At 37.3% G+C, this 14,382-nt stretch overlaps 1 protein-coding gene across 2 annotated transcripts in view; it reads right to left on the bottom strand.

Moving 5' to 3' along the window:
• LOC124156267 (prolow-density lipoprotein receptor-related protein 1) overlaps positions 1-14,382 on the bottom strand; it is a 217,868-nt gene that overhangs the window by 130,099 nt on the left and 73,387 nt on the right. For both annotated transcript variants that reach the window (XM_046530694.1, XM_046530696.1), the window contains exons 9-14: positions 13,921-14,146; positions 11,214-11,385; positions 10,895-11,026; positions 4,251-4,434; positions 1,767-2,000; positions 320-533 (exon numbers count right to left, since the gene is read on the bottom strand). In XM_046530694.1, the coding sequence (XP_046386650.1) occupies positions 320-533; positions 1,767-2,000; positions 4,251-4,434; positions 10,895-11,026; positions 11,214-11,385; positions 13,921-14,146 (1,162 nt within the window). The remainder of the gene's footprint in view (positions 1-319; positions 534-1,766; positions 2,001-4,250; positions 4,435-10,894; positions 11,027-11,213; positions 11,386-13,920; positions 14,147-14,382) is intronic.

Genomic DNA, 14,382 nt, shown 5'->3' with positions numbered 1-14,382 from the left:
AAGTTTTGATAATATGAAATACTTGAAATTACAAACAACTGGCTCAGTCCCCAGGAGCAAATGGCATTCGTTTATACGAACTAAGGCAAAAAAATTGTCAACAAAGCTAGTTATTCTGGCAAAAGCAGCAAAAAAGAAATCAGTGCCTCTGACTGTGGTGCATAAAAGTGCGAAAATGTAAATGATGGTGCAACTTCAGAAGGAAAGGGTTCGGCAAATAACTTGCAGTGGGAATCAAGGAGAAGGAGGAGTTCATAGATAAACAGTAAAACGAGGCACCTTAGAGTGCACGTTCCAGCCGATATAGTGAATGAAATACCTTTCTATTATGGCCATCCAATCCAATGCTCTCTATCTTGTCAAGAAAAGCATCACACCAGTACAATTTCTGAGCTGTATAATCAAGACTCAGCCCATTTGGCCAGTGCAAGTTGTCCTCAACAAAAACTTCGCGATTAGTGCCATCCATCCAAGCTTTCTCTATTTTTCCATTAAAACTGGCACCACTGGACCAATCTGACCAATACATGTACCTGTAACAAACAGCTTTCCATGAGACAAATAAATAAAGATAAAAGATAATGAAGGCAATAGACAAAATAATAAAATGAAGACTACATACAAATTTAAAATCTTGGACACTAGAATCAATCACAGAGATTCATCATGACTTTAACATTAAAAAATATATTAATTGTTACTTCATTTAACTTGCAACATTACCGCTAATGAGTCCTATCTTGTACTTGACAAGACTTTTGATGAACATCCAGAATGTGGTAATTATTTCAGTCATGCTACCTCAATTGATTAACAGTTTGGTCTCACAGGTATATTGGAATATTTAAGGTGTACAGGGTAGTAATTTGATAATTTGCTTAATTCTATCGAACCCAAGGATTCTAGATTCAACAAAATCCCTAGATTTGATAATCAGATGATTCCATGGATTAGTTGTCTAATACTACTATTTAGAGCGGCTGTTTTGTATCTTTTGTTATTAATTCACCCCATTTTTGGGACTTCACATTAGGGAAAATCTTTCTTTTGTGCAAAGCAAACCGAAAAGATTTAAGAGCTCTGCATTTTAGGTACTCACTATAATAAGCTGAATAAATTTTTTCTAGGGCTAGCAAATGCAGCTCCTGAGCTGTTACATTATGAATAGGAGTTGTTTTAGTTCCTTATAAAGAAGTTAATAAGCTTAAGCAACTTCAGTGAGCTTCAATATTTGGTTCAGAGAAACTGGTCAGTAAATAACGAATTTCTGTTGCACCAAATTAAATGGTCATCTCCTTCAATTCCATTACATGTGACTCTACAGTATTTGGAACAGGAGGTTGTATAGCTAACATGACAGGAAATATTCTTATCCTAAGCAAAACGTTCCAAGTTTTAAAATGCTTACCCAACCCATTGAGGGTGCACACTTAAAATATTTATCTGTCCCAAGTGAAGCAACAAGCACTCAAAATTAATACTAACAAATCACCACATGATATCCAAAGCAAAATACCAAGATGTGACAAATAACCAAGCATTTCAGTACATAAAGGCATAAGGAACAAAATTCAAAATCAGAGATTCACAAAATTTCCCAAAATGTAACTTGAACATTATTGGTGACTACATTACTTATGGATGCACAGCTCAACTCATAATTAACCCACAGTTGGAGAAAACTTCCAAGGATTCAACAATTGCTACCAACACCTTTACGTTGAACACACACACACACTTCTGAAACAATGTCACAAGCAACTCACCCTCTCTTAGGATCCACAACTATGGCCCGTGGATGGAGCATATCGCCATAGATAATTGTTCTCCTCTTGGATACATCATCCAGCCGAGCAACACTGATTGCCATCAAGCCTTCGTCTGTCCAATACAAATTTCGACCCATCCAGTCCACAGCCAATCCTTCACAATTGTTGATTCCTTGATCAAGTACCTTTTCACGTGATGAGCCATCAAGTTTTTGTCTTTCAATCACATACCTAAAACAAGGTAGGTAAAAAATTAACTTCAAACGTGTAATGGAGAAATTCATTTCTTAAAATTAATTCCAGCAAAATATGAACATTACATCATAAAGCATCAGAATATAATAAATGACTTAAAAACAGAGATGGCAATAGAAACTAAACGAAAGTAAAAAAAAGAAAATTTCAATACGTAGTTTTGTTCACGGGAGCAAAATGTAGAAACGAAATGAGATGGATTTAAACCCGGGGAGCTAAACTCAGGGTCGAAATGAAATTGGAGCCAAAACCACATCGGGTTTACACCACAAACTAAAACTCTGGGACGAAACAAAACGCAGATAATATTTCACACCAGAGGGACCACGTGCTTCACCTTCAAACAGTTTAATTTTAACCAGGGTTGGTTGATTTAAATCACTTTGATTTACCTGATTTTTATTTTAAAAAATCAGGTGATTTAAATCATAATGTGATCTATATGTTTGATTTTTAAAGAGTCAAGAAAAGGAAGCTGTAAGTGCATAATTTTGATTTTTATTTCTTAATTAATACAATGAATCGACAGTTACCAACACAATAGTGGCTCTTAAATAGAAATGATACTGTAGGAATGCATTTTACATGAGAATTAAAAAAAATGGCTTTGGTTAGAATACTTGAGTATCCGTTGAAAAAAAATTGTTTCCTGATTTAACTTCTAAGCGTAGGCACCGTACAAAGTTGCAATTACAGAATTTTTCTAAACTTCATATGCTTTAGAACCGCATAATATTGCACATTTGATACTTCCAATGGAAATGTTATATTATGCTAGTGTAATTTTTAATTTGACACCATTGGCATTTCCATAGTTCTCTCCCCTGATTGACTAAATGTTGTATTAAGTTAAGAGTATGTTGCCTCTTATTGTTTCTGCAAACGATCATTCTCCAATATGCTGCCCAAATAGTTAGTTTTGAAAATAACTGAATTTTTGATGAATGGAGAATAATAAATATCTCATTTAAATCAATAAAATCCGATTTAAATCAATAAAATCTGATTTAAATAAAAAAATCAACAAAAATGATTTTAAAAAAAAATCCTGATTTTTATCAACCCTGATTTTAACCCACACACAGAGTACAAAGTAAGGTTGAATGATGCAAAGGCTTGGCCTACTGCCATTAGATGCTTGGGGCACTCATATTTTTACCACCAACAGGAGAACGGTGAATGCAAACTGGCCATTCGTTTTTAAGCTCAATGATTTAACCTCTCGACACGTATGTCAAACGCAATGGGTCGAAACTATTATCTCTTAAACCCCTCCACTCAACATTTGGGATCGAAACTTAACTATGAGCAGTGGAGTTTCAATAGATTTAGTTTCATTTCCAGGAGTAAAGTTTCATCCCGGGTCGAAACTAAACTCCTTGGTGATTTTAATTTCGTGCAGGAACTAAACTAAACCTAGGGCTCATATTTTCATTTCCTTCCGGGTCAAAACAAAACATTTTCATTTCATTTGGCATCCTTTCTTAAAAATGCATGCTAGAGCAAAAATGAAGCTTTGAATACTAAGAATAGGCGTTTTCCCCAATATTTTTAAACGTTGATAGTGAGAATGTTTGAAAAATACAGACACCCATATTCCTCTATTTCACAATCGATTGCCTATTTCTAGAGCAATTTGCCATGAAAAAAATCACCAGCCTTAACCATTTCACAGATAAGTTGATGACCTCGTGTGCTGCTGCTGAGCAGGTCACCAATTCAAAGCAACTCCTTTCTTCCTCTCATCAATCTAGTGTGATTCATTTGGATGTTTAAACTCTTGTGAGTAGTGAGTGAGTTCTTCCAGAATGAGTCAATGAATCAAATCTTATATGATGTCATGAAATCATTAAAAGGAGGCACAGTTCACATTTTTTTTAAGTACGAGAGAATGGCTGCATAAGAAAGATTTTTTATTGCAACTTATCTTTCCTTCCCATCCACCAAATTCTTTTCAAAAATGGCTATTTTTGGTCATGGTGATCAACCTAATCCTTTTAGAAAATTTGGAGAATATGCAATTATTCTGATATCCTGCTGTAGGCTCTTTGAAAACTACAAAGTTTTCTGAAGGGTGCCCAACCCAACAATTCTGGACCCAACAGCCACCATAACATTTTAAAAGGACATAGATGTTACTTTATTCTTTCATTTCTCTGATGACAGGGAATAAAAATTACTCAAGATGATAAAGAATTAGAAAAGAGACAAAAATTAGAGCATTACCTTTGAACATCAGAGTAGTAAATATACTGTGTATTCACATCATAATCTAATGCTGTAGGCCGAGTTAAATCAGTGATGGGGATCATTACTTCTTGATTTCCAACCCCTCCATTACCCATTCCAATACCTTTAATCATTGCAGGTCTTCCCTTTCCGTACAATAAAAATGTTGACTGCCTAGCAACTGAAAATTAAAGAAAAACCTTAGCAAACATTTTACACACACAAAATTGAAGTTAGCAAACACAGGTTGTGAATATTAAGTGAAAATATAAATATATTTATATTATACCAGAAGCCTTGTATAAGTGCAAGAGTTTCAAACATTTTTAATTGGGCTATAAAAATTTCTATGCACACATATTAGAAAACTAAGCACCAAGAATGCTATCATTCCTTCAGCTTGAGCAATAGTTCATGGCAGTTTCAAGTCATTTATCTTCAAAACCTTATGGAAAGTAAGCCAGCCACATGTAAATTTGTTCTGCCATACTTCCTTAATCAATAACAGTATTAGCATGCATATTGCATTATTATCCTTAGAAGTTAACCCTGAAAACTCTTAATGAAAGCTGGTGTATTTGTTCTTTGGAATTATATTTGCATTGAATGGCTATGTCATCTTAAGAAATATTTTATTATTAAATAACATTTAATTATGGCATTGAATTTAGTTGTTCACTAAAATATAACATTAAAGAGAAAAAATTAAGTATAAACTTATCTCCGACAGTCAGCTGGGGTATTTCCAAAATTGGATCTCAAATAAAAACCAAAAAATGCTGTTTGTAACAAGACTAATGGGTTGAGGAGTGAAATGAAAGGTATGGGACAGTTCTAAAGACTATATTAACCATTTTCTAGAGGTGGGTTAAACTGTTCATTTTGATGAACCATTCACTTTGAACCTGTTCAGTAAAAAGAACAGTTCAAAATATCTGTTCGTGGCGAACAGTCAGGGTCATTCAGGTAGAAAATACTGTTTATGGGACATTTTTAGTAAATGAAGGCTTATTGTGGTATCATACGGTTTGTGCAGCTTGTCATAGTAATTTCAAGCAAATTCTGTCCGGGGCCTTTACTTGGTCATCCGTGTGCAGGACAATATCTGCTGTCCACTTGTAGAATAACCCAGAATTAATATTTATCAACCCAGCGTCTGATGTTATTCGCGTATATAGCACCAGAAAAGTTTTAAAATGCTGCTCTTATGAGAAATTTAGACTTTCATACACAGCTAACTGTTCTTTATAAATATTTTTAGCGTAAACGTCATTTGTGAATCTCTCTCTTAGATATCTATCCATTCTAACGATGCAATTAACTGTCAATAATAGCACGCGTAAGACAGTGAGAAATAATCCATTGCTAAATTTGTACTTTTGGTAGAATATAAAAAATAGTGGAATCTGTTATACCCATGGAATGCTGTAACATATTTAAATGTTAAACATTGAAAGCAAAGAAAGAGTTAGCTGGCCACGGAGATTTTCGTGTTTTCACATATAATAGTAAAACTTTCTCTGCTTATTTTAATATTAGTAACATATGAACGCATTTGCTTCCAGTGTATTTTAGAATGTGCTTTCATTGATTTAGATTAGCTTTCTACCATTCAAATTATAAATTTGTGACTATTTTTAAAAGAATGGCATTCACTTTTAGAGATTACTAATGTGTAGGAATAAAATTTCACTAAGCTGTAACATGTGAAAAAACTTGATCAAACATTCCTTTTTCTGTAACAGCAACTCTATAAATTCTACAATGTTGTGAAATTACGAATAGGGTGGTTTCCTACTATTTTTTATTGCCTAAATTGAAAGATTATTACTCCTGGAGTACAAATTTCATGCTTTTTGATTTTTAAAGGACGATACCTATTTTTTGCGATTAAATGAAAAGTGAAAATTTTCAAGCGCGCAAAAACACGACGGCTAAGTATGAATGCTGGGAAAACCCCGCATGACGTCATTTATGGTTCCTGCTGTTGCTGTGTGAGGTGACCATGGGGTGAGGATATGTGCTTTGCTGCGATGCAGGCTGCTAGCAGGTAGCAGAGTATGGGTGTTACGAGCTGCTAGCGGGTGGAGCTTGGCTTAAATAAGGATTATTAATACCTTATCAAACGAAGGAAACTTTCCGACCATAGGCAGTTTTAATAGGCGATTATTAAGAGATGTTTCCCTGAGCTCTGTGCCTCATGCATGCATAGGTAATCTTGGACGATGTAAAACTCCTATCCACTCGTATAGAAACTAGGTCCCTGTGACGTATCAGCAAGTGGCATTGCATGGGTGCCAATCTCGCCTTTTTCAAATGCGGTTAAAATTGACCATTGCCATTCATCTAAACTGGGATTTGTAAAACCAAATAATTTGTATACTATGAATACACTAACGGTGGGTAACATATGGCAATCAATCCCTTTTGTTTTCTTTGATGAAGGAAACTACCCTATTATAATCTTTAAGCTAATGAGGAATAATTTTGGTCGGATTTTTTCAGTCTTTTTTAATTGGCTCTAACAAAAAATCTATTGTTGACAATTCTCTCATCCTATGGCGGCGCAAAGTGAATTATGCATTTTTCACCGCTGGGTGCATATTTCAGCTGTCCTTCACATGCGCCATGGTCTGGATTCTCACAAGATGTCCTCCCTTCAGTGCTCAACGTAAACACATCAACAGTTTTTTTCAGATTTTCACGGTCTCAATGTCATCAAATTCACAGTCTGTTAATAAGCCAACAATAAGACAATTACCCGCCGTATATGAACTAAAACTTAACGTACACGACAGACGCCGTGAATTTAAATGCAGCAATGAAAAGTGATATCTGTCATGACCTCACCTATCGTTTGCAAAATTCATGGCCGACTAAAGAAAGGCCCAACCCAACTGCGCTCTTGCCTGGACGCCAAATACCATGGCCTTCTTTAATATGTGAATGCCCTTAGGACCACTCTTCCGTCTGGACACCTTAAGTCCTTTTTTAATTCCTTGCCGAGAGATCGTTTTTGCGCACGTTGTTATTACTGCACAGTGACCAAATTTCCCTTATCCAATCTTTCTAAGATCGCAGAAAATATTTTATTAAAATTGTTTATAGATTGCACTAAATCAAAAAAACAATTTCGCATAACTATAATGGACTTGGTTTGAAATATATAAAGACATAATAAATACCTGCTAAAACACGTTATTTTCACTTTATCCAATCAAACTCAAACGAGGTGAGCGCAGTCTATTGAGAGCTATTGCCATAAATTGAAAGCCTATTCACCATAGAAATGTTTCCTCAAGTCAAATTCCAATGGTAAACTCATATTTCGAATGGCATGTGCCCTCATTTTTTGTGGTAACCGAACTCATAGTTACAAATTAGATAATTTATGTAAATGGTTCATTCTGGGTCTATTAGAGATGCAAATTATTTCATTCCTCCTTTTTCGAATTAAAGTCCAACCCAAGCTATCATTGAAATTTTGAAATTGGAACGCTTAGACAAAATAACAGACTTCCGCCAATAAAAAGGAAAATATTGGTTAATGTGCCGTCATATAGTACGGACCAATGACTACAATTCGAATATTCGTGTGCGGATAAATGCGTAGACTAAGAGTCTGCGCATGCCTGACCTTGAAACATGATTAATATATCGAATTTGAACAGTCAATCGTAGTATTATTACCAAGATTGAGATATTTTTAATGTTTCATGGCAAAATTCATGGCTTTTTCCAGGTTATTTCATGATAGACGAAATTCATGGCTTATTCACGGTTGAGTAGGAACACTGCAATAGGTTTATTGGCTATTATTTGCTCCACTTCCAGTAAACCGACAATTTGCCATAGCGAGTGTTTATAACGGCAGTGTGGGGTCTCATTTTATCAACATTGTACTGAGCTCACTTGTAGTCTAAACCTTATGATGCTTACGAATAAGGACGAGTCAGTTCTTAAATTTTTTCGGTTCTCGGTGCCGGTCCGGTTCTCCCCCATCGGTTATCGGTTCTCGATACTCAGTTCTAAGAATGAACTCTCACTATCTGAATTATTGGCAAATTTAAATGAACAACCGCAAGAAGTGAATGAAACTAATTTCACTAAAGATGTAAATTAGCAGGATAGTTCTTGGAACGCATCTCGCTCGTACGTCGAAGAATTACTGCACATGTACATGATTCAATCGTAAGACCACTTTCAGACAAAACAATTTTCCTCTGGCCACTGTTCACAGCTCAGCACACGGTGTTGCAGAGAGTCTTCTCCGGTCATCTCGTGTGAGAGATGCCTGAATTTCACGTGAATGTCTACCGATGAAAATGCGTTTCGTATGAAAGTGGACTCAATGTAGCATTGTCTGTATTTTACGCTGTAGACAGCACATCGCCGGGCCAAATGAGCGCCGTGCCATCAACTGCACGATTCGACATGTTTGAAGACGTCCATAGAGACCGATGGTAAGCTGAAAGAACAGCGCTGTGTGTGGACGGCGGCAGGCAAAGAGTCAGCTCGTTTGAAAGCGGCCACGGCTACAGAAATGTTAATATTGGCGAGAGCGCAAACTGACGAACTCCTAAATGCACCAGTTAGCAAGCAACTCTCAAAAGACAAAAAAACGTGGAAGCCATGCAATCATAAAGTAATACATGCTTTTTTCAATCTCTTTTCACTTTTTGGCCTTAAATACGCTGAAGACCATTTCGGCTTTGGGTGCTACATTCAAATCCTTGCCAACGATCTGAGTCAGTTCCAAAGTACCGACTTTATGCAACCGGCTCTCAATACCGGTTCCACAGCCAAGAACCGTCAGTACCAAGAACAGGGTACCAGACCCAACCCATCTCTACTTACGAGGGATGGTTGGATTGGATACCTCGGATCCAAATACCCACCGATAATGTCCTTCACCTAATACTTCGGATCCAAATTCATTGAAGAAATTGAATATGAATCCAAAATTTTAAATTAATGCTTTTCTGAATACAACGTCCCATGAGAGGGAGTAGAAAGAGTTCCGATCCTCTCTTCGCAAACGCCGTTGCACTGCAACTGCTTGCCTACTCACAAACAATTTTGTTGAAAAGCTCTTGTAGGAGTGTTGCAATGGAAGTTCAGCTGTGGAAAATTTTAAGGCAAAACATGACAGGCACATAGCATAAATCTTCCCAAGAGATTGAACGACAATCAGGGGAATCTCAGTGCCATAAGATAACCACGGCGTAGATTTCACAAAACCACCGTCGGTCCTCCATCAGCCCATGCCTCTAAGGTTATTTTTTTCCTTTCCAAGACCACACAGACAATAAATCATTATTCTAGATGGAAAATACAAGTTATATGGGAACAATGGAAATGTGTTTCATCCTTACTCACATGTTATCTGTCTCACTGACTGACCTTTTTTGGCCTACTAGCTTCAATTCTCCCAGTTTCTGGAGGCCAAATGCCAGGTGAGCCACCTACTGAGCTTGAAGATATCGTGAAAGCTTTCACCAATTGTATGATGTGCACGAGGTTCAAAAAAGAATGAGACCTAACGTGATGCATATCTGACAGCATTTAAGTTTTTTAAGCTTTAATTGATTGACACAAAGGTCCAACAAGGCTACTAATATTCAACATCGTCCCAACAGCACAATTTCAGAAGAAACAAGCGTAGCATGAGCACATTTAAAATTGAAGAGACGGACTGGAACTTCAGGCAACGCAAACTGTGTACATCACATTGCCCCTTCGCTTTGAAGGCAATGATGTCACATGCAAGATCGGACGTGTTCGTCCCTTGTTCCTTCACTCGTAGCCTCATTGTTTGAAAGACGGAGGGAGTGTGCTCCTTCTCCTCTACCTCTCCTTCAGCGCTCTTCACTTACAAGCATTTCCAATTTCTTCTATCTGCCATTTAGTCCAATAGTGTACACACTTGTTTGAATATTTTAAACTGCAGGTTGTAGCACCACATAATTTTCAATTGCAATAATCCTCATAATATCATCTGAAGATGATTTTTGAAAAAGCAGGCCTTTAGCATAGTGGAAATTACATGGCAAGACAGATGGTGAATATTAAGAAGGTATTGTCCTTCAAAACTATGCTTTTCTCTAAGTTTGATATGTGATTACTATTTGCAGCAAAAATTCTGCGGGATGCCCACTCGTAGCAGTAAATTTAGCGCACCCTACAGAGCAAAAACCCAGCGCAATCATTTCCATGTTCACCTCTGAGGTATGGATGCGACGGCGCGATGCTTACGAGTAAGAAACGCAAACAGGAGCATTGCAAAAATACGTCACTAGGGGAAACTCCCCTGCCTGCCGTTTGTTTTTAACCTATGGTTTCAGATGACTGACTCACGCTGAAAACCAAGGCCATTCTGTTCCCTTTGGATTTGCGACCGGAAAAGGGGGGAAGGGGAGACAAGAAATTCATGGAAGAGACCCCCATTTTTGGCCACAGTATCTTGGAAAAAAGGTGCGTCTCTTACACCCGTTTACACGGTATTTAATTTATTTGTATCATAAAATCATTGCATCAATTCAAAATTTTTACTTAATCCTAGTTGTGGATATGGATTGCCATTTATAACATAATTTTAAATTTTAAGAACAAACCAAAGAAATAGGATCAATTTTTCTCACCAACACAGCGTCCATCTTTGATCAGTCTATATCCAGGTTGACAAATGCACTGATTGATAGGAACATCTTTCTTCCATGCAGGAATGCAAATATGTTGGCAGCCTCCATTATTTGTATTGCAAGGATGTGCCACTGAAAATTAAAGTTAAAGTATACATTTACATTTAGGTCATTTTCATGTAAGTATTACAAAATGCCTTAAACAAAAAATTCCAAGAATTTATGGATAAATCCTGGAAGATTATAATTCATTAGGAAAGACTTCAACTTTAAAACTACACTATAAGCTGATACACTTTAACATCTATGGTAGACTTACCATCAGGTTGACGCTGCCTATGGAAAACATGGATTGCAAAGGGACGGCTAAAATTTCCCAGAGTTTTGTGGTCATTGGAGCGAAACTTATCCAATCGTATCACGCTTGCACTTCGCCAACTAGTTACATATAAATAATTTTCAAAAACTGTAACTCCATATAAATTTTGAACCTGCAATAGAAAGAGAGGGATGTGCTTTTAGGCTCACAACTGGCTTATGATATGGCTGTGATTAATACATGCTTCAAGAAATGAGAAGACCATTATGTGATGTATAAGAGAGAAGTAATTCTAATCAAACTGAATTTCTGTTATGCAGAAGGAAACGCCAAAGGGAGATAAGTGATTGTAAAGTGATACTTGGTGAGTGTATAGCTAGTCAACATCAGCCTGTGATTGTTGACTGTGGAATTAAAACTGGTAGAAAAGAAAAGCAGAAGGGTTTTCAAAAGATACAAGGGCGGAACTGGAAGAGGAGGGTGTCACAGATGACTTTAAGGAAGCTGTACATGGTAGAACCAAGGATACTCATTAATGTACACGACTGGTGGAAACTGTGAGATGAACGTGGATGCTGCTGAGGAGCTTCTAGGTAAAACGTTCTGAAGGTGTACCAAAAACAGGGAAGCATGGTGGTGGAATGAGTAACGGCTGAAAAAAAAGATAGGAAAGAAGAAATGGAATAAATCGGAAAGGCAGGAGGACATGGAAGCATATACACAAGCAAAGAGGGCTGTGGCAGAGGCCAAGGCAAGAGCTATGGATGAGCTCTACGAGGGATTAGAAACACCAGAAGCTCTCACGCGATTGTGTAGCATAGCCAGAGCAAGGGGTAAGGATTTCATCCACGTTCATCAGATTAAGAATACAGCTGGACTGGTGTTGCGAAGAGAAGATGACATTAAAAGAAGGTGGAGGGAGTATTTTTATACATTTTTAAATGAGGAGTATCAATGGACACATAAAGGGAGAGAAGGGCCCAGTGAAAATGTAACAACAGGAATAAGTAGGGAAGAAGTTGTGGAGGTGCTTCTGAAAATTAAGTAGGAAGAGGGAGTAGATCATGTGTGGGAGCTGTTAGGTCCGCTTGACATGGAATGGAACCTTAAGGTCTGCGCTCCGTGTGCAGACCATAAGGATCCATTGACGTTAATTTATTTATTATTTTTTTATTGAATCATTCAAAAATAGCCAAAATGGCCTTTACATTAAATAGACAACTTAAAATCTGCAGCTTTAACACATATAGATTATAAAAAGGATATTAAAAAAAAAAAGATTCTGAAGATTCTCTTCAAAGCTGCCTCTTGAATGATCTCATAGGCATTGAAAGATCCCGGGAAGGATGAGTAGTCGAAATGGTATTGAAAGAGGTAGGGAGTCTGTAAAAGAGTGATCTCTGGGAGAGAGAAAGACCGAATTTAAGTTGGTTTAGTAGGTGATTATTACGAAAGGAGCGAGATGGAATGAGGAGTGAAAAGAAAGGGAGTATTTCTGAGGATCGCAACTTGCCATTTAAGGCATTGTAAATGAAGGAAAGATCATGAAAATTCCTACGAGAGGATAATGGGACCAAAGATAGGGCAGACATTACCTCAGAGCGAGAAGAATTAGGTGAGGAGGTGAGGAACACGTTGTCGGACTACTGAAATAAAGAAATTAACAGAGCGTTCAAGAATTTTAAGGTTGGAAGGACAGGCAGTGGAGTAGATTACGGATCAGTACTCGAGGATTGGGAGAATGCAACCCGTGAAAATTGCTCTCATGGCAATAAGGTTGGTAACAGTAGTAGGCAAAACAATATGCTAGAAGGTGTTATGCCTCCCTCACAATAACAAGAAATATAAAGAACATATGTAAAAGTAAATATATAACATGTGTCTAAGGCCACTACAAGAAAAACGTGCTAAAAACGTGGCTGCGGACCACCGGAAAATGGCCATTTTAGCAAAGTCAACAAAATCGCTATTTTTCATCACAGAAACCCGGTTCAAAGATGTGCTTGATTGGCAGGAGTGCCATGCAAACGATCATTTTTTGATGATCGGATTATTGATTGATTGTTTTACAAAATGCAGTCAGAGTGGTCACTTTTGGGGAGGGAGGCCCCCTGCTCAGAGGGTCCAAGAGACAGGCCAGCGAGGGTGAGCTCATCGAGGAAAGGGTCCCGGATTAGCGACCCTTGGGAGTGCTTTGGCTAAAGCGCTGAGTGAATGGCAAGGAGGAAGAAAAAGTATGTTCACAGAAGCCTGCCGTGCGAACATACCAGGTACGTTCACAGCAGTGATAGGGTTAATCCGGTGTGAAGGCAGGAACTGTTCAGCGTTTTGCCCATTCTTTCTTCCCACGAACAACGATTTTGTTCGCCTTACTTACGCATGATTGTGATGCAGTGTTGCATTCTGCAGGACAACAACTTTCCTGGATTCCATGTATAGGAATTTGCTTGTATTTATATATTTGCACATAAATCAATCGCGCATATTCACAGGAGTCTGAAGAGATAAGAAATTTTGACAAAGTATGGTTTTTTTCTTTCGATGATTCCTAAAAGAAACGTTCTTACGAACTTTGTTATTACAAACCTCCGGTTTTTAGGTCCTGTGAACTTCGTAATAATGACAGTCTACTGTACACTACCTCGACATGAGAAATAGCTCAGTGCTGACAATTAAATTCTATCAAGGAAAATATTTGTATACTCACAGGAAAGCCCCTTTTCACAGTTCGCCTGTTTGTCCCATCATATGAAACTCTTTCCACGAAGTCCAGGTAACCATCAACCCAATATACATGCTTGTTTGGATAATCTAATGCCACCCCATATGGATAGACAATCTTGTAATTGACTAGAGGGGTGCGTTCTGATCCATCCAGGTTAGCTCTTTCAAGCATTGGGGTGGAGACACCCCACTTTGTGAAAAACATGAGCCTGAAATGAAAATAAAGAAGTAAAAAATTGTAACATAGAAATTTCAGAGTAATTATTAAGTAATAAATAAAAGTTATTCACATATCCAGATACAGTCGGATACAGATTGGTGAAATTAAGGTGTTTGCATTCAATGTTTCTCAGCATTTTACGTTTTTTTTTTTGGAGATTCTGATTCTTTCCCTATTAATATAATTTAAAAATTATCCTTCAATAGCATTTCCACATTTAAGATT

The sequence above is a fragment of the Ischnura elegans genome, chromosome 3, assembly GCF_921293095.1.
Source record: "Ischnura elegans chromosome 3, ioIscEleg1.1, whole genome shotgun sequence".
NCBI classification, from domain to species: Eukaryota; Metazoa; Arthropoda; class Insecta; order Odonata; family Coenagrionidae; genus Ischnura; species Ischnura elegans.
This window is presented reverse-complemented; position numbering and strand designations above follow the sequence as displayed.